This window comes from Tiliqua scincoides, chromosome 1 (assembly GCF_035046505.1).
Source record: "Tiliqua scincoides isolate rTilSci1 chromosome 1, rTilSci1.hap2, whole genome shotgun sequence".
NCBI classification, from domain to species: Eukaryota; Metazoa; Chordata; class Lepidosauria; order Squamata; family Scincidae; genus Tiliqua; species Tiliqua scincoides.
The window spans coordinates 240,185,817-240,212,492 of NC_089821.1; the positions used below are offsets into that span (position 1 = coordinate 240,185,817).

The following is a 26,676-nucleotide window of genomic DNA, read 5'->3' on the forward strand; positions in this document are numbered from 1 at the left end:
CTCTTTGTGCCTGCTAAAATTAGTATAACAGTTTTCATTGCTTTCATAGGTTTTTTTTTTTCTTGAGACAAGCAATGTAAGTGAAGTGCAGAGCATTGCATTGTGTTTTAAATACTTGCAGGCATTCCAATAAAAATAGCTTCTAAGTAAAGCTTGAATAACTTTGAATTTATCTTGTAAACCACATTAGGGCTGCAATCCAGTGTATGCTTACTTTGAGTGAGCCCCATTGGGACTTACTTCTGAGTAAAATTTATAAGAGTAAGCTGTACATCTTTACTGAGTTTTTTTTCACTATAACTTTTGATTTAAATGCTTTCAGTTAAGGGCTGCAGTTCTCAAACTCTCAGGAAGTTTGAGGACCACAGTAAGTCCTTGCAGGGGAGGGGGGGAGGCAGGGGGGAGGCCGCGACGCAATCCCCAGCACTCACCAGTCTCTGCAGCAGCCTCCCTGGTGTGTGGGAAGCCCTGCGCGACCATCCGCAAAGCCCCCCAGGTCTTAAAAAGTGAAAGCGCAGCGATTGCGCCCCACTTCTGGTTTTGCAGAGGTGGAGCGCAATTGCTGTGCTTTTACTTTTTAAGCTAAGGGGAGGCCTGCAGATGCTTGTACAGGGCTCCCCACACCCCAGGGAGGCTGCAGCAGGGACTGGTGAGTGCATCCCAGTCCTTGCAGCCCCCTTAGCGACACGATCCCGGGGATCGTGTCGCTACCTCCCCCCTGCCTCGGCCCCTTAAGGGGAAAGAGGCTAGGGCCCTCTGGCTGGGGCATCGTGACACCCCAGTTTGAAGAGCCCTGGGTTAGGGGAAAACTTTTGAAATACAATCTTTGTCTGTAATCCAATCTTTGTAAAGACTGAAATACAATCTTTGTTGTTGTTTTTGGGCAATGGAAATTTTTCTGAAATTTTTTTTTCTTTCAAAAAAATAGATGGAAAACTTTCAATTCAAAAGATTTGGGGAATCCCACATCAGTGACCTTGGGTAGCAATTTATTTCTGTCCCTTTTTAACCAAATGGAAGCAGCAACATTAAAACATTTTTTTTGTCTAAGCAAATGCCACAGTTTAAGTCCTATGAAGTAATTTTGAAAATTCTGCTCTGAAAGAAGAGGATAAATGTGATGCACATCTGACAGTACAGTGGTAATTTATTGCTGTAACAAAACTTCTTTAAAGGAAGTCATTTCACTACATGGTGGTTTCTGATGCTCACTCTGGTTTACAAGAAAATCAAACAGCAAATCAAACTGGATGGTAGATAACTTATTCTAAAGCTGGGACCTGTTTTGTCTTCCAGACATTGTGCTGTTCAGATCAAAGCGCTAGCCAAAATCCGTGCTTTCGTTCAAGACACGTGAGTATATTGGTTTAAAGAAAAAGTATGCTTTGCACAATGACTGCTGATCTGTTCAGCATTTGACTGAGCATTTTGCTCAAATGTGTGATGTTCCTTGAGAGGTTATACAATCAGTCTTCTTAAATAGTCTTCTTAAAGGCATCATCGGGGGAACACCTTTTCACAAAGCTAAGCCTGGGGGTGTATACAACAGTAGCCCCTCTCTAAAGAAAGTTTGTGAGCTTCATTGCAACTAACTTCTCCCATTAATTTCACTTTTGTCTGATGTGGGCCAGGTCTTTATTATGATAACCTGCTTGCTTGAAACCTCTTTTGTTTCTATTAATGTGGACAGTACATTTTCAAAAACATGAAAGCAATATATGTCGATGGAAAGAAACACATGCATGGTAAACTTGTGATGCAGAAGTCATCATGTGAATTGATTACTAGAATCTATCCATGGTGGGGTGGAATAGGATTGGGAGTTGGTGAATTGTGATTCCCTTCTCAGGAAACTTTTGAAATTCCTTTAGGACTTTGAGTGAACCACGTCAGGCCGAAATCCGAAAGGAATGCCTTCGACTCTGGGGGGTGAGTAATACTGTGAAACAGAATTGCAGCAGTGTATCTCTTGTGATTGCCATCCTTTTTAATACATGTAGTTGACATTGAGGGAAGGGTCATCCATTCTAAGCAGGGACAATATGTATTCTTATCAGTGAGGATTATTAGCGAGATGTGAACCTGTTGGGGCTCAACACTTGAAAATGCTACTAGTTGGTTGATACTAGTTTCCTGTAAGAACCCAAAGCAAGTATTGAGAACAAAACGGCTAAAATTATAATACCATTGTACAAATCTATGGTAAGGCCACACCTGGAGTATTGTGTCCAGTTCTGGTCGCCACATCTCAAAAAAGACATAGTGGAAATGGAAAAGGTGCAAAAGAGAGCAACTAAGATGATTACGGGGCTGGGGCACCTTCCTTATGAGGAAAGGCTACGGCGTTTGGGCCTCTTCAGCCTAGAAAAGAGGTGCCTCAGGGGGGACATGATTGAGATATACAAAATTATGCAGGGGATGGACAGAGTGGATAGAGAGATGCTCTTTACACTCTCACGTAACACCAGAACCAGGGGACATCCACTAAAACTGAGTGTTGGGAGAGAACAGACAAAAGAAAATATTTCTTTACTCAGTGTGTGGTTGGTCTGTGGAACTCCTTGCCACAGGATGTGGTGATGGCGTCTGGCCTGGACGCCTTTAAAAGGGGATTGGACAAGTTTCTGGAGGAAAAATCCATTACGGGTTACAAGCGATGATGTGTATGTGCAACTTCCTGATTTTAGAAATGGGCTATGTCAGAATGCCAGATGCAAGGGAGGACACCAGAATGAGGTCTCTTGTTATCTGGTGTGCTCCCTGGGGCATTTGGTGGGCCGCTGTGAGATACAGGAAGCTGGACTAGATGGGCCTATGGCCTGATCCAGTGGGGCTGTTCTTATGTTCTTAAGTCATACTGCTGGATCAGATAAATGGTTCATCTAGTCTAGTTTGCTAGTCCATCTTGCTAGTTTCAACATTTGTTAACCAGGTGCCTCCAGGAAGGCCTTTAAGTAGAGCACAAAGGCATTATACACATCCATTGTTCATTCTGGATATTCGGAGTTGTTCAGAAATACACATGAAGATTCCATTTGGCTAGCAAGGCATAATAAGCAATAGTAAATTTTTTCTTCCATGAATTTATCTCATCCCCTTTTTATAAACTTTCTAAGCTATCAGCCATCATGACATTCTGTATTAGTGAATTCCGTATGTTAGTTATGCATAGTTTACTGTTGTCTGTCTTGAACCTCTCACTGCTCAATTTCATTTCGTTCATTTTATTTCATTTTGTTGGGTTCTGACAGAGAGAGAAACCTGAATCTTCAGATTGCAGCTGAGGAGAATATGTTAATGACTGTGAATTCAGGGACAGTCCTAATGTTTCCCTAGTTAAAATACATCTTGCTTTAGGCTGCAATCTGTTATGCACTTACCTGTGAGTAAGGCCCATTGAACTTAGTGGGACTTACTTTTGAGTACATATGTATAGGATTGCATTGCAAGTCACCCATGCTTAATGCAAGCAGCTAACTATAGCTTCCATTTTTTAAATGCCTGTCCAAAACTCACAGGCCACAACAGGAAAAGGGGGGAAGGGGGTAACAGGTAAAAGGGGAAGATTTGGATAGCAAATTTCTCAGAACATGATAATTGATCATTTTACTAAGATCCATTGTGTGCTTTCATTTCTTAATCTGCTCATCCACTAAGGTATTTGACAAAGCTATAGCTCATGTGTGTTTAACTAGGGGAATTTTTTTTGAGGTTTTGCAGCTGGAGTCTCACTTATCTTCCTTTACTCCTCTCCCTTGGCGAAATAACCTTCTTTTGTTAATTGGCGTGATTTGAGTCTTTTTAATTTATTTTCATCATTTGCATTTACTCTTAAATTGATATTCCCACATCATATGAATTTGTATAATAAGGTAATTTGGGCAGATGTAATTTACAGACAAGACTTTCTTGTGTAAATGTGCCTGTTCCAATTGGGCTCTGGTGTATTTCAGAGATGCCAAGTTCAGCAAATCCTGCGATTTAACAGCTGCTGTGTCTCTTCAAGCCTGGTATTTGTCGTAGAAGCCCTTTTTAAAATTGACTCTTCAAATGTATTAGTTTTTTTTCCACAATTGTATAGTACATCTTCTATCTTGCATAGACTTGTACTTTTCCATACCAGACATCACACAGTAGCAAGGTGAGGTGACACAATTTGCTGCTTTGGTGTCCTAACTGTTGCATTTTTTTAAGATAAAAACTTCTCAGGGAGAAGTTAAAAACTTCTCAGGTAGACTTAAACAAGAATAAAATAACAAACAATACACAAAAGTACAATTAAAACAAACAGTCTAGGCTGCATAAAAACACTTCAGAAACCAGTTAAAACAAAAATAGGGTCTTGTGCACATAAAATGTGCTTACCAGGCACCAAAAAGACAGCAATTTTGGTGCCAGGTAAGGCTCCCTAGGGAGAGTTTTCCACAGTGTGCCACCACACAGAAGACACTCCTGGCACACCTCGAATAGGTAGGTAGGTATCTGAAGTAAATTCTCCAAAACTGATATTATTGCTGTTTCATTGTTATTATTAATGCATAATTATCAACAGATAGAACAGGTTCATGCTGTTATTAATCCTGACAGAATTATCTACCAAAGAAGCTGTAGGTCTTTTTCTTTTTCTTGCTTACTTCCTTATTTGCAAATAATTTGATTACTGCTAGAATGTATTATAGGGTGTATTAGAGAGGTGCGGTGGCTGAGTGGTTAAAAGCCACTCCAGTCTGTCGGCTGGAAGGTCAGCAGCCCAGGAGTTCGAGACCCCAGTGCTGTGGAACATGGTGAGCTCCTGTTACTTGCCTCAGCTCCTGCCAACCTAGCAGTTCGAAAGCATGTAAATGCAAGTAGATAAATAGGCACCACTTTGTTGGGAAGGTAACAGCGTTCCGTGCTTTTCGGTGTTTAGTTATGCCGGCCACGTGACCGCGGACGATGTCTCTCAGACAACGCTGGCTCCCTTGGCTTAGAAATGGAAATGAGCACCGCCCCCTAGATTCGTATACGGCCCCTAGATTCGTATTCGTATTCGTATACGGCTGTGCAGAGGAAATCTGTGCAGGGGAAACCTTTACCTTTATCATACTGTATTAACAAGTTGGTTACAAAATGGCAACCAGCTACAAACTGAGGTTCTGCCCCCAGTATGTGGTGCCTCGCTGCAGGTTGTCCATTCAAATCCCAGCATCTGTAGTTGGAGGAGGTAGCTGGAAAAGGGTTCTGGAGAGCGGCTGCTAGTCAGAGTATGTAATGCTGAGCAAAAATTTACAGACTCCGTATAAGTCAGCTTCATATGAACATATGCTCAATAGCCTAATGCAGATGGCATTCTAACATGTGACCAAGTTCTTGGTAATCATCCTTGCCTTTTAAAAATATCTACCTCACGCCTGTTTTCTGATCGCTTTAAAACAGTTAAAAGGTTTAAAACATTCAGAGGGTCCATTAGCACATATGTATGAGGAGTGGTGAAAAGGGAATGGCAAAACCTAAGTATCAAAAAGTAGAGCAATATCATTTCAGGCATCTTTTAGAGTGCTGCAATTGCCCTTTTGTATTTGTAATCTAATCAGTTGAATGTGCTTGCAGTAATGCTTTATGGCTGATGCTCTAAAAATGAAGTTAGCAACTGAGAGTAGAGAATTGTAGTGCAGTAGTTATTTTTAATTAACCCAGAGTTAAAGGGGTAATCTTGTCCATGCATAGTTACACTGTCTCCAAACTGTTATCACTTATGATGCTCCAGAGAACATTAAAACACCCTAGAGATTGTGAGCCTTTTTGGCCTTCCTTTATAAAGCGGAGCAAAACTTTTCCCAAACCTAACGAGCATTCATTGAAACTACGCTGTAGATGGTGCCACAGGATTAAAAACACATTTCGTTGCTCACAGCTGAGAAAAAGGAAAATGGTTCCGCTGCAAAATATCACCCCTGCTTGAACTGTGGGGATATTTATGGTGATATATTTTATCGGTTAATTATGTATTGCATGCAAAAGTATTTTATTTCTGTGAAAAGAATCTGTTGTTCCCATTATTCACATTTAAATGAACTGCCACGATCTGCTGGGCATTTTGCAGGCATGTACAAAAGCCAGGCAGGTAGCCTATAATCACACTTGAAAAGCTCCCATCACTCTTCATGAGTTGCTTGTGCGATCCTGCCATTTATGAGGAGGAAGGAGTAGGCGGACCAACATACCTAAGAAGCCCAGGGTGCAAGGGCATTTTGATCAGACAGTTGCCTCAGGGAAAGTCAGGTTGTGCTTGATTTTATAATGACACAATCTTTTAACCTGTGTTTTTGTTCTGGTTTTCTTTTCCTTGCCCCATGGGTACCTTTTATCTATGTGTAGAGTACTAACAACAAAAGAAAGGGAATGATAGAATCCATGTAATGTGAGAGCCAAATCCTCCTGGACTAACCAATGCTTTGATTGCTCTAGATTCCAGACCAGGCCCGAATTGCTCCATCCACTTCTGATCCCAGATCCAAGTTCTTTGAACTAATTCAGGTGAGACTTTTCGTTAGAGTCTGCTCAGATGAAGTGCCTAGACCATAGAAAACAAAGATGAAAAAAAAATTATGAGGTCTCACCCTGAACATTGTTAACAGCCATAACTTGTCCACTAAAGTGTCCTGTTGTAGGTTTGTAAGATTATGGTGAAATAAAGTTTCAGAAGTGAGGTAGCACTTCCCTAATCACAAAAAAATGTGTCTCTTCCTATAGCCCTTTGTTGGGAAAAAATGAGTTTCACAGAAAACACCTTCATGCTTAGGTGAGCTTTTGTAGCAATAGTGGTGATTTGACCACAGAGTGCTGAAAGTGACACTTCCTCAATGCAAAAGCATCCAAGTAGTTCTTTGAATGCCAGTCATTGTAGTAGACCTGCATGGGATACCAATTTCCTTTCCTACCTTTTTGCTTCAGGGTGCTGACTTGGAGATCTTCAGCTACAAACCAGTCCCCCTCAACTCCAAAACCTTAGAAAAAATCCGGCCTGTGATGGATTACAGATGTATGGTGTCAGGAAGTGAACAGAAATTTCTTCTAGGACTAGGGGTAAGTGGTGATAACTGAATGCGTCAGTGATTTCCAAAAGAAAGAAAAAGCATATTGTAAACAACACTGCTTGATTTATAATTTCATATAGTTCATTGTTGCTGCTGTGGAGTGGGCACATGATTGATTCTGGGTAATCTTACGAAGATGGTGCTTTGGTGTGTGGACTTCCTTTGCTGGCCTTTCTTGGACATGGTCCAAGCAGAGTAAAAGATGTGTTTTGTAAATTGACTAACTGCATGTTCCTGCTCCTTCCATTCCATCATTCTAATGTGTTTTTTGCCCATCTATGAATTTCAGAGCCTGTCTGTCATGTGTAAGGATGGGAGCGATGCTTGCTAAACAAACTGAATTATGTTCTACATCGTCGTCCCTCTTCAGTTGTCACCTGTTGACTTCCTCATTAAAACGTGTATCCAACTGTAAAAATTCCTCTTCTGTCCCAGTACTGACTGCACTCAAGAGCATGCAGTTTCCTCAGTTAACTCCTTTGGTTCCTAACTTTGCCACCTTTGCATTTGTATCCATGCAGAAGTCTCAGATATACACATGGGCTGGTCGCCCATCAGATCGCTGGACGAAACTGGAGCTGAAAACAGAATTGCCACGGGACACCCTTCTGTCTGTGGAGATTGTTCATGAACTGAAAGGAGAGGTCTGAAGCTATTTTTCTTTCAGAAGGGGACTAATTTCTTCTGTTTGCAATTTAAGTCCTACAGAATATATGTGAATGAAGAGAAATGACATTCCTGAAGCACTAGGACCCAGGATCATTCATCAGAATTGTCTAGCAGTAGGTCATGGCACCAACAAAAGGGAGTATTTTATTCATGTGGTGCTTAATTTAAGGAATTTGTTACCACAGAGTTGTGATGATAGCTATTAACAGAGGTGGCTTTTTGAAAGGATTAGACACTTTAATAGCTATAAATAGTGGATAGGTCTTTGAGTGACTGTTCATTAAGAATGGAATTTTTTTCATGTGCTGAGGCAAGGGTCTTTTTTTGGCCTGTGTACAATATACAATGTGGCCCTTGTACTGAAAACTTGGGAGACCCTTGTTCTAACATCTCTGATGAGTAGATGCTGAGCTCAGATTACTTGAAAGTTTTCTCCAGATGTTCTTCAGTGGGGACATCTGATTAGCCCATTAGAGTGCTTGACTTAGAGAGACCTCTAATCTTCCCCAGCTGGTTAATTCTGGTGTTTTTATGGTGGGTCCGTTTAACCCAGAGACCTTGAACGTCTTACTGAAGGGATATACTAGTAAGGTTTTATCTCCTTTTGTGAGCTATTGGTCTTTTTCACCCTATGATCAGTGAGGAAGGCCCCTTAATTCTGAGCTCTGTATTACTATTTGGTTATGACCTCGTAAAGATGCCGTGTTCTGGTTTCTTATCTAATGTTTGGTTTATGTTACACCTGAGAAGTTAGTTCTACAGCTGAGAACAGTATATATTTCCTTATGCGTGCTCTCTTTAATGGAAGAGAATTTATGGACAGGGGAAGAACCTGAAAAAGAGGGGCACTTTGTTGTGATTTAAACATTCAGCAATTTTGCTTTTTAAAACAGTGAGGTGGTAAACTGGTAGGTGCAGATACATCTATCCTTTCCATTACTTACAAAATGCAGCAGGACTTTGTGAGATGCCTGTTTTCCTTTCTCTAGGGAAAAGCACAGCGAAAAATTAGTGCTATCCACATTCTGGACGCCCTGGTCCTGAATGGCACAGATGTCCGAGAGCAACATTTCAATCAGCGGTCAGTAGAGCTTGCAGAAATTCTTATGTGCGTGGGGGGTAAGGGGTCTTTTTAATTTAGTGCCTATGCTGTATGTTAGGGTTACTTGAAACAAACTCTGAAAGACTTTGAAAAGGCATCAAGCCTCTGAATAAGATGCACTTTTTTGGGTCTCCACTCAGTCGAGGGGTTGTGTCTTAAGAAGTTAGTCATGACTAATCATGAAAATAAGTAGACATGTCCAGCATAACTCCCGTGAATTTCAATGGGACTTCAAAATTGTAACTGTTGTTGAATGTCAAAGTTTGTAGCTACACTGCAGAACTCTCTTTTTGGTTCCAGAATTCAGCTAGCAGAGAAGTTTGTAAAAGCTGTTTCTAAGCTTAGTCGACCAGATATGAATCCAATCAGGTGAGTGAAGCCTTTTGGATTGATGGGGTTGTGGTGCTTAAATAACCTTAATGGATAATGCCACAAATGGGCTTGTATATGAATCAATACCTTAGAAAGCCAGCAAGGCTGATTATGGGGGATGGTCTTTCAGAGAAATACTTTTTTTCAAATCAATTCCTTATATGAAGATCTCAGGATTGAAATAAACAGGTTTGATTCCTGAACAGAAGAATCTGTGAGCTGGTGTACGTTGCTTAGATGGATCTATTTCTGGGAACAATGACTTATACATAGACAGGAAGTGGGGAGATGAGTCAAGGTGCAAGAACCAGCAGGTTGTTCAGTACCAAGGCTTACCTGTATACCAGAAGGAGGTTGTGACTTGTTCGTTGCCATAATCTCCTTTTTTTAGGATAAGGCATTTACCTTGAATAAGCTTGGGTGGTCACCAGTTAAATAATCCAGTTTAACTTTTTGTAACTGAACTGCATGATGTTTTGTGCTTCTGGATGATGATTCAGGAACAATGTATGACAGTTTAGCACAGGGGTGCTCACACTTTTTTGGCTCGAGAGCTACTTTGAAACCCAGCAACGCCCGGAGATCTACCAGAGTTTTTTTTACAATGTTCGCGCCATCATAACATATAACATTTATGTGTACAATGTATGTTGGTGTACCTTGAGCCCCACTGAGTTTAGCAGGACTTACTCCTGAGTAGACATGCCTAGGATTAGGCTGTGAGGCTGCAATCCTAGCCACACTTACCTGGGAGTAAGCCCCATTGAGTACAATGGGCCTTACTCCCGGCGTTTCCTCCCAGAGGCACCTGAGGGGGGGGGGGTCGGCACTCCGCGATCTACTCATTTTGCCTCGCGATCTACCAGTAGATCGCGATCTACCTATTGAGCACCCTGGTTTAGCAATTTGCCCACTCAGGTCATCAAACCAGTTAACCGGAGTGACCCAAAGTACTGACGTTACTGCTAACCAAACAGTTCAAATTTGTAGTTAGTTCCTTAAAATTCTGCAGGAGGCTTAGAAATGAAGGTTTCTTAGAAGCAGATTCCACAAAATAAGTTCATAGCTTCTCTGTCCTAGAATCTTCAGTTTTGATCAGTGTGTCAAAACTCTTGCTACAGATAGAGGTTGTGGCAGCAATGTCATTCAACTTACTGACCTGTTTCCCCACAGAGTGAAAGAAGTGTATAGGCTAGAGGATATGGAAAAGATTTTTCTAAGGTAAGTCCTCTGCAACCCTTGACTTTCAGTCTTTCTTCTATCTACCTAAACAGTGTTATGCTAGTATTTGGAAAACAAGGTTCCCTTCTGTTCAAAGAGTACTCTGTTAATTCTCTCTAGCAGCACAATCAATCAGTTTGCACAAAAGGAGCATACACATGTTTACTAGTGAAAGGGAATCTGATGGCTTCCTATAGCCATGTCTCCAGTTGGCCTTTGCCAGGCTTGCATAGTTCCATCTTTTTTTCTTCATCTGTGGCTTCCCTTCTTTTCCTTCTATGAAACATAGAAGTGAGTTCCAGGGGTGGTTGCCTGCTAAGAGAGATATTGGCGCTTTTAACCATCGATCCATTTGTGGTTTGCATAATGGAATCCATAGATTGTGCTAAAATGGCCAGCAAGCAAACAACCCCCCTTTAATCTTGAGTTAGTAAGGTTGGCTTGCTACTTTCTTCTTGCACTTTGCAAAACTCTCCTCTGACTCTTGGGAGCTCTTTCTCCTATTCTGCATTAACCTGCTCACAAACTATTTCTGTAGCTCTTTTTGATGTGCAAAAGCCTTTTAATAACCTCTCCTTCTTTTTCCTCACACGCCTGAGGTAAGTGATTGTGGGGAACTGAAGTTCAGTGCGTGAGTGGGCTGAAAGCTGAGTTAATGCCTGCCAGGAGTTTGAACTCAATATCCAAGTCCTAAGCTCCAACTACTAAAGTCTACTGACACTCAAAGTCATTGCTGTGACCTATATTTTTTGCTTTTTGTGTTTCTCTGTGTGAATGACCCCTCTCCCCATTTTTTTTGGCTGTTCAGGTTAGAGATGAAGGTAATCAAGAGCTCAGGAGGAATGCCACGGCTGTCCTACACTGGTCGTGATGACAGGCACTTTGTCCCCACAGGATTGTACATTGTTCGGACTGTCAGTGGTAGGTCCTCCTCTGTTCAGGGGTTATTCTTTTATTATGATAGTCAAGCCTACCTCAGCTCAATGCTGAACTGCCCCCCCCCATCAGAGAAGCCCTTGACTCCAATGGCTACAGAAGAAGAAAATGTAAACTGTGGGGCCAAATGGCTAAGAATGCATAGATGGCAGTGAGGAAGCTGTGGTGAGACAGTGGCAGACCAGAGAGAAGAAGGTTGGAGTAGTCAAGGCAAGAAATGACCTGGATATGAGTAACATTCCATGCGTTTGGGGAAGTGGGCTGTAGTCCATGAAAGTTTTAGAAAGCTCCTGGTGAGAATTTTCGGTGAGAAATGTAGTCCAAGACTCTGCTGTTTCCAATTGGTTAATTACCTTTTCCATACTGTCTTTTTAAGCCAGTTCCTCCATGCTGATGTAGTCAGGCCTAGATGTGGGAAAAGTAGACATTGAGGGAGAACACGCTGGATTCTGTTTCTGGGGAATATTTAGGGGACCATTAGGAAAGAACTGTGGGGAGCCTCCAGATCCAGTCACGTCCCCTTTGGTATGTCTCTGTTTTTGATCTGGTTCTTTCAGGTTTTTTTTTTTTTTACAGATCACTGGACCATGGGGTTCAGCAAAAGTTTTAACAGGAAATTTTTCTTCAATAAACTAACAAAAGCAGCATTTTACGAACTGCCTCACGAAGCTGTGGCGCCATTTAAGTGAGTACCGCACAGAAGACGCTGCCAGTTTATCTAGGAGTGAGGGCATAGTAGTAGGGGCATACATGTAGTATGTATGGGGCATGTAGTGTGTATGTAGTATGTATGTATGTAGTATGGGGCACGTATGTATGTATGTAGCATACATGTAGTATGTATGGGGCATGTAGTAGTAGGGGCATACTAGTAGTAGGGGCATACATGAGGGGCTGTGTTTCAGCAGTGGAACGTCTCTGTTGCATGCAGAAGATTCCAGGTCCAGTTCCTGGCATCTTCCGACAGGACAGAGAAAATTCCTATCAGTCACAGGAGAAATCATTGCCTGAGTGTTGACAGTCCAGATCTATGTGGACCACAGAACTGACTCAGTATAAAGCAGCTTCTTTTGTTCTGAACTCTGAGTCCAGTCAACTATGAAGCAGAAGTAAAAAAGAAGAAATGTTTGCCCTCTTTCTTCATTTCTTGTATCTATTAGGTAATTCTCTTCTCACAGGTCTTCATTAGAATGTAAAAAGAGCCCAGCTGGATCAGGCCAAGGGTCCATCTAGTCCAGCTTCCTTTATCTCACATTGGCTCAACAGGTGCCTCAGGGAGCATGCAAGACAACTTGATACTTGTATCCTGTTGTCACTCTTTTGGCATCTGGTACTCAGGGAATGGCTACCTCTAAAACCAGGAGGTTGCATATGGTCATCATGGCTTGTAACCTGTGATGGTTACAAGTCATGATGACCACACAACCTCCTGGTTCCATCCTTTCTTCCATAAATTGGTCCAATCCCTTTTTAAAGGCATCTAGGCCAAGTGCCATCACAATATCATCTTTTCAACTATTCACCTGTTGTAAACTCAACCACCAGTTCCATCTGCTTTGTTCACAGCTTCACTGTGTCTCCCCCAGTTTCTGTTCCTGCACTGGTATTTTGGTTTGGTTCTTAGCAGTTCCTTCTTCCCCCAGTCCTGTGGCATGTGCAAAGAACTTGGAAGGGAGGTGTGTTTGTCCTTGTGCTGAGCTCCAGGAGCGTCTCGCAGCTTTAAAGCCCAGAAAGCAGAGAAACCATTCTCTGTCTTCTACCTCAAGTTTTCTGTGGAGGAAAGGAGAAGTGGTTTCTCTCCCTGGGCTTGTGCAGCGGTACTCACCAGAGGAGAAAACCAGCAGCAAACAAGTGAATTTATGGAACCATGCCTTCTACTCTTCTGGGTCATAGCCTTTCATTTAAACTTGCCCAGATATTTTTCTCTCATACCCACCTTTTCACTCATTGCTCCATATCTTTGGAATTATCTCTTCCCCCAATCCCACCTCTGAAATCTTGCAGATTAAGATTTTCACCTTTATTGGGTCCTAGTTTTATAACGCCCCTGCCCTGCCCGCCTCTATGAGCCTGATGCTATGGGTGCAGTATCAACCACAGCAGCCCCCATATATCAAAGGAATATATTATTCTTATTATTAATAAGAATAGTTATATATTGCTTTCCAACAAAAAAGTTCACAAAGATGTTTACAGAGAAAATAAAATAACTAAATGGATCTAAAAGGACTCACATTCTAAAAAGATGCAGAAGAGACAGCAACAACAGCCTCCAGAAAAGACACTGTGCTGGGATGAAGAGTGCTAAATATAAGAAGAGCACCATTTGAAAAAATGCCTCTTTGCCCACAGGATTATAAGATCCAGTCATAAAGATGAATCAGTATTCCATATATAATTTGGTCAAACCGCACCTTTCCCAAGCAGGGTTAGCAGAGACTGGCTCTTTTCCTTATGTGGACAATGAAGGTCCCCTTGAGGATTCTGTTCATGAACCCAGCTAGTCAGCCTATGTCATAGGTCCCAGCGGGTCTAAGACAGCTATTTCCTGTCTTTTTCATCTCATGGCACACTGTCAGGGTGCTAGAACTGTCAAGGCACACCATAAATTTTTTGACAATTGGCAAGATACACTAGTTATGCGACCCCCGAGCATTGGACGAGTTTCTGGAGGAAAAATCCATTATGGGGTACAAGCCATGATGTGTATGCGCAACCTCCTGATTTTAGGAATGGGTTAAGTCAGAATGCCAGATGTAGGGGAGAGCACCAGGATGAGGTCTCTTGTTATCTGGTGTGCTCCCTGGGGCATTTGGTAGGCCGCTGTGAGATACAGGAAGCTGGACTAGATGGGCCTATGGCCTGATCCAGTGGGGCTGTTCTTATGTTCTTATGTTCTTATGTTCATTCTACTGGTGAGGGACTTACATCCCCAATGGCCCTACTAAAAAATGATCCTCCCAAAAACTCCTGCAGCCCACTTGCAGACTATTCACGGAACACCAGTGTGGTATGGCACACTGATTGAAAATCACTGGTTTAAGACCTGGGAACTCCACTAACATGCCTCTACTACCCCATGTCTCTTGATGAATTTTGAGAAGAACTATGGGAGCATTTTGAACTTCCTTTCATTGGCTTGCTAAACTCCTTTGCACAAACCTGGGAATTACTGTTTTCCTGTTCCCTTCGAACATTTCTCATGACTGTATTTCTGCAGAAAACTTGAGGATGACTCTAAAAATAATGAGAAGAGGCTTGTGTGTGACTTTGATAATGGATGCATTGCATTATCATTTGTGAGCTCTAATGTGGCTGTAATTAGACACTGATATATTTTCTTGTCAAAATGCTAATTTCACTCTGTTCCAACTGTGCCGCTAAGTAGGCTGTGAATATTAAATGCCAGTAATTGTTGGATTCAGAGGCTGCTGTGTCTGGGGCAGTTAACTACTCAGGTATTTCTTTGTGCTATGACACAAGCAGGAGACTCTGAACTCAGTAATGCATTCCTGACCAAACAACAGAGCCAAGAGAAGTACCTTGTGGTGGGTGTGCTTAAAAGATCTGAGTGTGCTAAACTTCTTCACCTAAAATGTCAAGTTTGCTGAGCAGTTAGATTTTCTGCACCTCCTGCCGTGTCCATTCTGTTTGCTGGACCCTTCAGAAGTCTCCTGTAAAGCCTTTCACAGACTTTAGTGAGGCTCCTTAATTTCCCTTACCCTCTTGGAAGTCTAGAAAATGTGCAGCTCTGTGTGTGCTATACTGTTGCCTTCCCTCCACACAAAAGACATTGATTCCCCCCTTCCAGTCGGTGCTTTTGACTTGAGGCAAAAATAAGGCTCTTTCTGATAAAACAAGTTCCTTTTATAGACCTGGCCAGGGTGCCTGCACCTGCAGTATCTGCCCTTTAGCATTTGGATCCTGCAGAAATGATCGATGATCTTGCTAAGTTTCAGCATTTCTTAAGGCATTAGAACAGAGGTAGCAAGCCCTTTTATTTATTTATTTTTAAACTACCCCTGCTAATTGGGCAAGAGGCACTTTTTCAAGTGGGTGCTCCTCTTTTTAGCAGGGGGAGAGTAACCGGCCCACCTCACCCCAGCACTGTCTGTTCTAGTGGCTGTCTGCTGGTGTTCTTTTTGCATCTTTTTAGATTGTGAGCCCTTTCGGGACAGGGAGCCATTAGTTGTTTGATTTTTCTCTGTAAACCGCTTTGTAAACCTTTAGTTGAAAAGCGGTATATAAATACTGTTAATAATAATAATAATAATAATAATAATAATAATAATAAACTACATGACTGGAGGCACTGACTCCCAGGGCTTGGAGGCAGTGTGTCCACCCAAGATGTACATTCCTACTATGGAGTTGGTAGTGGAGCCCTTCTCCGTCTTGTTAATTCAGCTAAAATGGTAACCACATGGAGACATGGCCATGGTGTCAGTGAAGTATCTTACTGTTTCATCCCATTGCTGGATGCTGCAGGAAGTAACTTAAGAACATAAGAACAGTCCTGCTGGATCAGGCCATAGGCCCATCTAGTCCAGTCTCCTGTATCTCATAGTGGCCCACCAAATGCCCCAGGGAGCACACAAGACAGTAAGAGACCTGCATCCTAGTGCCCTCCCTTGTATCTGGCATTCTGACATAACCTATTTCTAAAATCAGGAGGTTACACATACACATCATGGCTTGTAACCCATGATGGATTTTTCCTCCAGAAATTTGTCCAATCCCCTTTTAAAGGCATCCTGGTCAGATGCCGTCATCACATCCTGTGGCAAGGAGTTCCACGAACCAAACACATGCTGAGTAAAGAAATATTTTCTTTTGTCTGTTCTAACTCTCCCAACACTCAATTTTAGTGGATGTCCCCTGGTTCTGGTGTTGTGTGAGAAGGAAAAGAGCATCTCTCTATCCACTCTTTGCGGACTGCCTAAACATTAATTGTGGAGGCAGTGATGGAGACTGTACAGTAGAAAACAGGCTGGATAAAAAACAAAGATTTAAAAATAATTTTAAAAATTTGCAATTATTTTTTAAAATATAGTGTGGTTTAAAAAGCTTTAATGCAAACTTAAAACAGCTTAAAACTGAATTTATGACCTTCTGTGAACCTATAGGAGGCTGTTTTTCTTTGCAAAAAGAGAACCAAGGAAAAATATCTTCCAGTCATTGTATAGCACAATAGTTCATTTGCTTGTATTATACCTTGATAGCGGGGGCCAGTATGTCACCACAGGGATCACCAGCCGATCCATCTGGGTGGCCTTTTCCTCCTCTTTCTCCAACTGGCTCAGAGTCGGTTTTGATAAATATTTATGACTTCTCTACCAATCAACCAATTAGTATGCAGTTTTATTTAGGAAGTATCTAAATAATAAATGGAAAATGTTGATCAATTATTTAAATTAGCTGTTTCTCTCCTTTCCCCCCTTGGTGATTGAAATCGCTGATTTAAATCAATCCACCCTGGTAGAAAAGGCCCTGCCCATGGGGCCTGCAGTTCTTTGGGAAACAAAGGGAGGGACAGCACCAACACAGGAAGAGGAAAACCTCTAAATGGGCACTAAGTGTCCAATTATTCTCGCAGTGTGTTTTGATAAAACGGGTTTCAGTGCGCTGTAGGCATAAAATGTTTTGTGCTTCTACCAGCCCTGTTGCAGCTCTGTGGCTTAGAGGTTTTCCTTTCTTCAGCCAGGGCTGTTATAGTTATACCATGTTCTGATGTAGAATTTCTTCCGAAAATGTGTTGCAAAATGTAGAGCTCCAATCACCATGGCATCTCCCTTCAGAAACACAGGGCTGTGTTGTGAGAGTTGGCTGAAGGTACAGAAATGAGACTTCAGGAGGGCTTCTTGCGCAGAGATGCCTTAAATCTTTTATGCCTTACAAAAATCCTTAATGACCCTTAGGATGCTTTCACCCCCACTCCTCCCTTTCAGAGATTGGGTAGTCTGTTCTTAAATTGGCCCCTTTGGCAAGGCAGGCTCAGTGGTAAATGGGATATTACCAGTTTCCCAGGCTGCCACTGAAGGCAAAGAAAGCTTTGCGCAGGTCCTGCCTGTCCCTGGTCAGTTAAAAAGAGAGAGAGAAATAATAGCTTGGATGAACAGGAACAGAGAGTCATTCTACTCATCCTCACCTCTCTTTCTCCCCCCACTCATACTCTGCTATAATGACAGCAAAAGGACAAGACAATACTGCTTAGGGTTCATCTTTTGCAAAATCACATATAACAAAAAGATGATGATATGATGCTCCAGTATAAGGGTGTCAAAGCAGTTTATCTGGACCTCATTATAATTAGGCTCTCCCAGCTTAATAATTGGGTTCTCTCATACCTTGAAAATATGAACAAGATTTGCACATTTTCTCTTCTGACACTTGCAACTGAGTTTCTAAGCGAGTTTCTTAGAAGTGCTTATTTCTGGCCATCATCTGATTAATGATGTCACTTTCTACTTAATGACATCACTTCCATCCCTCAGCAGGCACCATGAATGCTAACTTTGGCCCTCTGTATGAAATGAGTTTGACACCCCTGCTGTAGTATATATAGTTCAGATTTTTCTTGAAAATCCTCTTGTTCAGTGTACTGCATTGAGCTAAGAAAATCTAAAGCAGTTCTGTTGTTCTTAACTTGTAATGACTTTCCAGGGATTTGGGTAAGTCTTTTAACTGGAGATATCAGAGGCTGCACTGCAGACTTAAACACAAGCCACCATGTGCAATGGTACCCTCTCCTTGATTTGAATCAACTTTCTCTGCTCATTTGTGCCTTCTCTTCCCACAGCAATTGCTATGCCAGTCGTCTTTTTTGGGAATGGGGAGACGGTGTCAAAGTGCACGACTCTCAAAAAAGGGAAGATCCAGAGAAGCTATCCAAAGAGGCCGTCTTGTCCTTCATCAGACTCCATTCACCCTATCACCAATCCCTTATCAAGTCTTGGGGGACAGGAACAGAGGCAGGCTTGGAATCTTCAGTGACTGATTAGAATGAATGTCTTCTAATCAGATCAGTGAGCCATTGAGAACTTCTGTCCAGAAGGCATGATTGAGTGCTAGAGAACTCAGTGCAAAACAAGTGGGACAAGGCGTCAGACTGCAAAGTAGCACTGGACGTGTATCTGTTCCTGGCAGTGAATGTTACAAGTACCGCAGAAGTAAGATTATGGGAGCAGAGGACATTCTTCTGGATTGATCCTGCTATACCTTCCTAGGTTTTCCTCACCAATGCTTTCAACACAGTCTGGCTTCAGACCTCCACATATTGGATAGCACAGCAAGTAAGAAGATGAACACAACTTTCCAGTAGTGCCTATAAGAGTGGAGGACCAAGAAGCAGAAGACAAAGTTGCTCAAGTGCAGCCAGAGGGGAGAGCACACTTTGCATTGCCTCACTTGGCCGCTTTATGTCTCCTTGCATGATGAGTCCAGTATGAATGATGCACTGAGAAGTTCTGGTTCTCACAATCCCTGGCTCCTTGGCTTATGGCTCCAGCTTAAGGAGTTTTGGGTGCTGGCAAGAAGAAACCAGATCAAACTGAGGTCTCAGTTGTAATGGTGTACATGCTGCCACCACAATGACTCTTGATCATTTAAAAAGAGAGTTTTCATGTGTCTATGCAATATATGCTGTCTGTGCTCACTCTCCACCTTTACTCATACAGAGTTGCCAGCCCAGAGAGTCCTCCTTAAGATCTGGAAAGATGATGTCTTGCCTGCGGCTTTGCCCTGATTTACAGGAGGTTGGGGAGATTTGGGCTTTAGAGGTGTGGTAGTCTTAGATTTGAGAAGCATGTGGGTTGGTTGAAAGCAGGAAACACCTTGATTTTATTCTCAGTAGAATAGCCCAGCCCTTCTTGTAGATAGAGCCCTTTCTCCTGGCTGCTGTCGTTCTTACAAAAAGGAATAAAAACCTCTCTAGGTCTGGATCAAAATTCCTGCCTGAAGTGAAGGTACAGAACTGTGACTAGGAGAATCTTTCATGTTTTTCTTTGATACCAACAGAAAATAATTCTGCTTTTGAGAACTGTATTTCAGCACTGAGTTCTTGGGGTGTTGGGAACAAAAGGCTGCTTGAAGGAGCAGTGGTGTGCTTATCCCAGGCTGTGTCTTCACTCTAGGAGCTAAGGGAAACCTCTGCTCTGTTATCTAAGGGGAGCCAGCTGTTTGTATGTAGTAAATGACTTGTATTGCGCAGTGAAGCCACTCAAGTCAAGACGGGCATAAGAATAGTGTTGGTTGTGCAGGGAGGTTGTGCCTTAAAGAATTGGTGAGAAATGCTTTGTCTCCAAAAGTAAAGGTACTATTTAAGTTTTGGCTCCTCTCACCTGGAAGCAGCCAGAACAAGAATCGGGCAAAGAGCAGGGTTCAGCTGTTGGAAGTACACATCTGTCTAAAGTGGGCAGCGCAGAGCCCATTTTAAGTTTCCCATTATTCCTTCTGGATCTCCCAAGACGTATTAACTAATTTGTGCCTGTTCTGTTTGGGTGAAGTTTAGGCACAGTGAATAGGTCTAAACTTCTGAGCCTGTTCTTCCTGTGACATGCAAGATCATCTTCAGTGTAGTGACAGTAATTGCCTAGTTCAATCAATGCTTTGTATCACTGAGCCATGGCCCTCGATTCCTTTTAGTGAAAAATGGCCATAGAAGTTCTAGTTTGTAGTTTTAACACTGTCCTCAGTGCACAAAGGCTTCCTTCTCAGTGGATCAGGCATGAGGGGGAAAGGCCACTTTATATTAGAGCATCATTGTTGACGTCCAATACATAGTTCCACAACCAAGATACTGTTTTCATGGTATGTGTGGGAAGGGTGGATCAGGAATAGGCAAAATTGTCTTTCTATTCAGGATGGCTCTGTTCCAGTGCTGGAGCAGTTGGCAAAGATTAATCACAAGTAATCAAGGGATGGCTTCTTTCAAATGGAAAGGGACAAAGGTAAATAAATAATCTGATACCTCCAATGTGAACTTCATGGAGATGATTTTAAGGGACAGCATGGAGTGTGTTTCAACTGCCTTCCGCCCCCCCCCCCCCCTTTGAGTAATCTTGGACATGTTTCTCACTCAGGACCTCCTTGCATGTTGCCAAGGAGTACTTTGGAAAGAAGATGCTACAGCAAGACCAGGCTTTCTCTGATTGTAGCTGTATTATTTGAGGTAAATTGGCAGGGGAAGGGCGTGTGTTGGGAGAACACACTGATTCCTGAAGTTTATTCACCTGTACTATAGCTATTGTTTCCTGCTTGCAGGGCTGGGCAAGACTTAATACAGGTTCTAGGGTCATCTTAGAGGCAACATTCATCCAATCCAAAATAGATGAGAGGATTGGGCTTTTAAAGGCATTTCAAAACCTCACTATTTTAAAGCTGCATGCCTGAAAAAGATGAAGGTTTTAATAGACACTAGAACACCTTAACCTGTATTGGAGAATGACCTCACTTTGATCATTCAGAGCAGACACACCCTCCATGTGGAAGAGCACTGCAAAAATCAGGTGTAGCCTTGGGGCTCATTCAAGTTGCCACCTCCTCTCTTTCTACTAGCCCATATTGGAGGAGGGAAGGCCACAAATATGTTGTGGAAAGGAATGTTTACAGTGTGTTCTGTGATGCTGTGCATCATGTTGTGCTTATTCCTCATCCCTTTTTTTGTCTGTACATTGCCAATACAGTCCTTATAATTCAGACATGTGCTTTGGTCTTAGCTTAGATGACTTTCCTAGCACTGTGCTGCATACACAAGACTGAGGAAGTAAAAGTCTGTCTCTAGCCTGAATGTTTTAGGGAGAAAAGGAAACAGAGAGACTGTGCCTACTGCTCAGTGAAATTGATTAAGTTAACCATTTAAAGTGAGCTCCACTTTGGATTGTAATAGTTGGTAACTAATTGATTTTCCATCTGGTGGGAAATGCATGGACAGAAGTGAACACAAATGTTTACCACAAAATGTGCCTACAGTGGCATTTATCCAGAAGGCCTTTTATTTTAAAATTACAATTTTTTTCCCCTTCTTGGCAAATTTAGATATACTTTGACATGTTCCACATGGGTGTGATGGCTGACATTCTTGACTTCTTTGGGACTGCAGGATTTCCCTGCTATGGAAACGTCTACAAAATGTACATATTCAACACCTTAATCTCCTGCTAAACTCATGTTTGTGGATAGTGGACCATACTGATGAGCAGCCCAATCCTGAACTTCCCAGTGCCTGCTGAAGCAGTGTTACCAAAGCAGCTACTGCTGTATCCAGCAGGCACTGGGAAGCTGCTAGCAGTCTCCTTGGGAGAAGGGGACTTTCATCCCATTCCCCCAGGGAGAGCCCCAAGTCCCGCAAAGGGGCTTCCCAAATCTGTGCCAGCTATTTTGCCTTCTGGCCCAACAGAGAGTTCAGGATCCAGTGGATCCTGCTGGTCCCACCCCCTCCTGCCCTGTTTCCTCCACCCTCAGACTTACCACGGAGCTGCTGGAGCTCTGGCCAGCCCTCCACATGGCATTGAGGCTCAGTGCTGGCAGCCCCTCCTCTCCCAAGTGCAGCAGATGTGTCATACAGCACATTTGTGACACCCAGTGCTGGCACTGGAGCTCAGCACCAGTACTGTTTAGGATTGGGCCCCCATTCCACTATATCAAGTACGTATATTGTAAAAGCAAATACAGGCTGAGTCTCATTATTCACAAGAGTTCTGTTCCCAGAACTCACTGGATGGCAAAAAATGCACTAAAGCAAATCTATTTAAAAAACAAAGTTCCTTTGCTTCCGTGATTTAAAAACAGCCTTGCTGACCTTTTGTAATGCACACAGAGGCAATCAGTCTCTCAGAGGCAATCTCTCCAGCCTCTTAGGCTTCACTAGGAGACAGCAATCCCTCCCTTCACCAGGAGCTGCAGTGAGGGAGAAAGAATGGAGGAGGTGATAATTGCTGCCATTTAGCCTTTTTTCATGTGCTCAGGGGGAAGGGAGGAGTGAAGCCTGGAGAATGATTGATGGATTGGTAGCCAGCTGCCCTCTCTCGCACTATTAAACTGTTTTACTTTAATTTAAATGGTACTTCTCATCATTTTGAGATAGAAAAATCTGGATTCTCCCCCCATAATTAGGATAATTAGGTTATACCTGTAAACACTTGCATGACTGTCTCTCTACAACAGTAAAAAGCTGTTTTTGAAACTATGATTTTAAAGGGATGCATTTTTCCCCTTCTTTTTTATTTTTTTGTTACTTTTTTCCAGAAACAAAAATAACAAACACACACAACACATAATACAATACATAAACACAATATTAGAGGGTGCAAGATATCATACATCACTATAACTAATAAATCATTACATATTTCCTAATCCAGTTCCTCTTCTACGTTAGCCTCTTAATATCATTTATCTATCATATCATATATAATATATATATATAATACATTCATCTAAATACCCTATCTTATACTTCTACAACTTTATTTTCAACCAAGCATAAAATAATTTTCATTACTCAATCTATATCGGTTTCACTGTTGATCAAAGCACTCTAAAAATCTGTCCATTCCCACCACATACATTATTTTCTCTATTAATTCATCTTCCATTGGGAACTTTGTATCTTTCCAATATCTAGCATATAAAATCCTCACACAAATTAATATCATAATCCAATATCTAACATATTAAATTCTAACAACTTTTAATATCCTAATAATTACATATATCATTTCTCTAACATCGAAAATTAATATATCCTCATGACTAAATACATAAACATATACATAAACACCCAAAACAATATCACCTAAAATTAATTCTAATTCATTAAAATTATCCTCTAAAATTCTATCTTAATATCAAGCTAACTAAAATTTTTATACATGTTACATATAACCTATAAAGCTTATATAAATTCTCATTGACATCTAATAAACTTTAATTTCTAACATACAAAATTAACACATTACTGTCTTTTTATCTATTCCCTTGTCTCCAACCTAAATATCCACAGGTCTGCCAAATCTCTTCTCTAGACTTTAACTTTCCATCTTTTTTTCTAATAAATTTCACATGAATTCCTTTTAACAGATCACGGTTTAATGTACTCGCCCTTCTTGCTAAATCAACATCTTGATGAATCATCTCCTTCACTTGATCATTCCAATCTATGTCAGTTGGTTGAAGTATTTCTTCTTCCTTCACTTCATCAATCCAATCCGCATCAATTAGTCGAAGTATTTCTTCTCCTGTCTGGTGACTTTTGAGTCTTTATCTTCCAAGCTATCTCCATTAACATTGTCTCTTCCAATTGTTTGTTTTGTCCTGTCTCCAGTGTTTTGGATTTATCTTCCATTTCTTTGCTCTTTTGTTGATCCTCTCCTGCTTGTTATGTATTTGACTCATCTGTCTGTTGAATTACGATTTCCAGGCTAATTTGGATTTGTAAATATTGATTTGCTTGTTGCTTTCCCATTTCCAATACTTTTTCCATAATCCTTTGTTTTTTCTCATGTGATTCGGATATAACATCTTTGAGTTGCACACTAAGATCATTTAGTTGTATAGTTAACGCATCCAAACTAGCTTGAACCTGCAGATATTGATTTGTTTGTTGCTGTCCCATCGCCACTAATTTCTCTATATTGTCTTGTATTGTCTGCTTCCATTCTTTCCCTTTCCTCTTGTGTTAGTTTTCCCAAGCTGGACTCCAGGGCAGAAGAGCTCCTAACTTTCACTCCTTTTCCTGTCATCCTTTTTCTTCCTTCTTATATCTTCTTTCTTCTTACTTCACTTGTCAAGTCTGTTCTTGTCCTTGTATCTTTTTTAGTCCACTAGATGTCCCTGATGTTCTTATTTCTGTTGTTTATATTTTATTTCTGTTATTTATATTTGTTTCTATGTCAACCACATTCCTTTCCAGGAGATCATCAAAAGAATGTAATCCACCACTTTTGTAAAACAAAAAAAATGCAGGTCTCCAGCGGCTCTCCACAGGAAAACAAAACTGAACACTCCACAACAATGATTGTATTCCAAGATGGTTAATTTGTAATCCAACAAATTTTAGATTTATAAAGTTAGAGTTATGCACTCATATTTCCATAACAAGCTCTGCAGATCTCCTCCAAAGCCTCTTCACACATCAACAAACAAATAAGCAGAGAAAGCCTCCCCCTCCTTCCTCTTCTCCCAGGAGGGGGAAAGCCTGCCCCTCCTCCTTCTCTTGGGCAAAAGCATAATCAGGCAGTCAATTAGTCAATTAATGCCCGACACACACAATGGAACAACACTCACTTGCTTCTTTCAACTTCCTTCCCTGCTTGGAGCCTTCAGCTTAATTTCAACATTGAATCCTCACCATCACTGACATCGATGGCTGCGTTCCCTTGGAGAAAAAACAGTCCCTGGCTGGACCCTTCTCCAAAACCATACACCATCTGTAGGATCAAGGCCTCTCCTGGCCACTGATCCTTGGATCTCATCAGACCAGCGATTCTGGGAAGAAATAGCGTGCTTTCCAAGAGCTTTGCAGGAGTTCAGAAAAACAAGGCTACTCAGCCACCTCAGGCCCCACCCCCTCCGCATTTTTCCCCTTCTCCAGGGATTAGCACATTCCTTCTCATTTGCAGTGGCTGTTTGTGTTCAGTCAAATCTGTGTATAAAAAAATCCATGTATAAGAAGGTTGGACCCTGTAGTAGCCTTCATTCTTAGCAGTTATTTTTAGACAGTCATGAAAAGGGGGGACAGCAGCTGGTTTTCCCTTTCTCATTCAAATCGTGGAGTTGGCCAATTCCCTGTCCTGCCAACTCCCAGGAGGTGTTGCCTTCTGTGTTTCTAACAGAGTCCAGGCTCTTGCCCCACCTGTGCTTATGTTCAGCATCATAAGGAAATAAAAGCAGCAAAGGTGTGGGGGCTGTGAAAATGGGCAATGCAAGGAATTGGGGAAGTATGATGCATACAATGACTTGTGGACTTCCTGTTGAGGAGGTAGGATAGTGGGAGATGATCTGCCCTAACTGACACATATTGGGGCAAACAGCCTTATTTTGAGAAATTTGATTTCATTTTCAAAATGCCTAAAATAAGCTGGAACAGCTTAAGCATTTCACTACACATAGGTGGCCTGTGACAAGTATGGAAAATCTAGACATTACTGATGGCTTCTTGCAGAATAAACTGGAGAACTTCAGCCTCTTCTCCAAAACTGCATGTATTCTGCAGGTATTTTTCTCAGGTATTCCAGAAAAGGCTTGCCTAGAACTTGATGATGACGACAGGAGATGTGCATTGGCTTAAAATCCCAACTGCATACTGGAGAGGGGAGTAAGAGTCTACTACCATCAAAGCATTAGGACAGCTTGGCAAAAGCAGTTACATTGTCCAACAGGTATAGATCACCACCACCAACAGTACAAGGACCACCGAGAGTGCTGCATTCTTGCGATTTTCATGGCGAAGCACTTGCAGTTCTTTCTCTGAAAGGAGAAGATGCACATCAGCTGTACTTTCACCTCAAAATAAACTGCAGCCTGAATAGGAAGCTCAAGTTTCTTACTGCATTGGTAAATCTGACAACATCAGTATCTTGCCCACATATCTCCCAGCAGCTCCAGGCAGCTGTTCGGCTACTACAGTGTGATGCTGGCAGCAGATAAGCCTTTGCATGTTCCTTTAGGGTACCTCCTACACCTATCCCTTGGCATGGGGTTATGTTTCCCTATTGTAAGTGCACGCCCTCTCTTTTTGTCCTCCATGCCTTGGAGGGGGATAACTTTTTCAAGCAGAAAAGGTGGATTTATGTAGCCTGAAACACAAGAATAACAGGCTTGTTCAGCAGTGTGAAAGAAGGTCAAGTCAGAGTCTAGAGGCCTTGTTATAAGCACCGTGTGAGTTTTCATTTTACACTTTATGTTTCTCTGCCTGAAGTTTTTCATACTGTTTCACAAAGGTGGAACAAAATAATCAGCTTTGCTTTGTGGTGAGGGACTTCAAGATGTGTGGAGGAGCCATACACAATTAGTCCTGCAAGGGCATGGCTTCTGCTTGCTGCTTAGCCCTTTTGGAGACTACTAGAGAGCAGACAAAAAGAAAATGGTTCTTGCACAATGACTCAATACGGTGCTTTAATTTTAACCCTTGCAATGACTGTGAGAGGATCATGGTGGGGGAATAGTCTTCATACGGAAGAACAAAACACTGCATCCACTGAGCTAGCATCCTCAAAGCACCTCATGGCTCTTAGGGGAAGACAAAAAGCTGCTCCAGTGTCCAAACCTCTTCAAGCATGGTATCTTAAGATTCTTCTGAAG

The 26,676-nt window shown here is 41.8% G+C and overlaps 2 protein-coding genes across 3 annotated transcripts in view; one reads left to right on the forward strand and one right to left on the reverse strand.

The window, feature by feature from the left end:
* The window catches only part of CMTR1 (cap methyltransferase 1), a 39,539-nt gene extending 18,108 nt beyond the window's left edge, over window positions 1–21,431 (forward strand). Inside the window, exons 14-24 of the mRNA XM_066618634.1 lie at window positions 1,297–1,353; window positions 1,872–1,929; window positions 6,448–6,516; window positions 6,934–7,065; window positions 7,598–7,720; window positions 8,735–8,826; window positions 9,148–9,216; window positions 10,393–10,440; window positions 11,249–11,361; window positions 11,953–12,061; window positions 18,176–21,431. Coding sequence (XP_066474731.1) covers window positions 1,297–1,353; window positions 1,872–1,929; window positions 6,448–6,516; window positions 6,934–7,065; window positions 7,598–7,720; window positions 8,735–8,826; window positions 9,148–9,216; window positions 10,393–10,440; window positions 11,249–11,361; window positions 11,953–12,061; window positions 18,176–18,377 — 1,072 coding nt within the window. The 3' untranslated portion in view covers window positions 18,378–21,431. The remainder of the gene's footprint in view (window positions 1–1,296; window positions 1,354–1,871; window positions 1,930–6,447; window positions 6,517–6,933; window positions 7,066–7,597; window positions 7,721–8,734; window positions 8,827–9,147; window positions 9,217–10,392; window positions 10,441–11,248; window positions 11,362–11,952; window positions 12,062–18,175) is intronic.
* Window positions 21,432–22,561: 1,130 nt separating this feature from the next.
* CCDC167 (coiled-coil domain containing 167) overlaps window positions 22,562–26,676 on the reverse strand; it is a 28,820-nt gene continuing 24,705 nt past the window's right edge. For both annotated transcript variants that reach the window (XM_066618638.1, XM_066618637.1), the window contains one exon: window positions 22,562–25,842. In XM_066618638.1, the coding sequence (XP_066474735.1) occupies window positions 25,739–25,842 (104 nt within the window). In that variant the 3' untranslated portion in view covers window positions 22,562–25,738. The remainder of the gene's footprint in view (window positions 25,843–26,676) is intronic.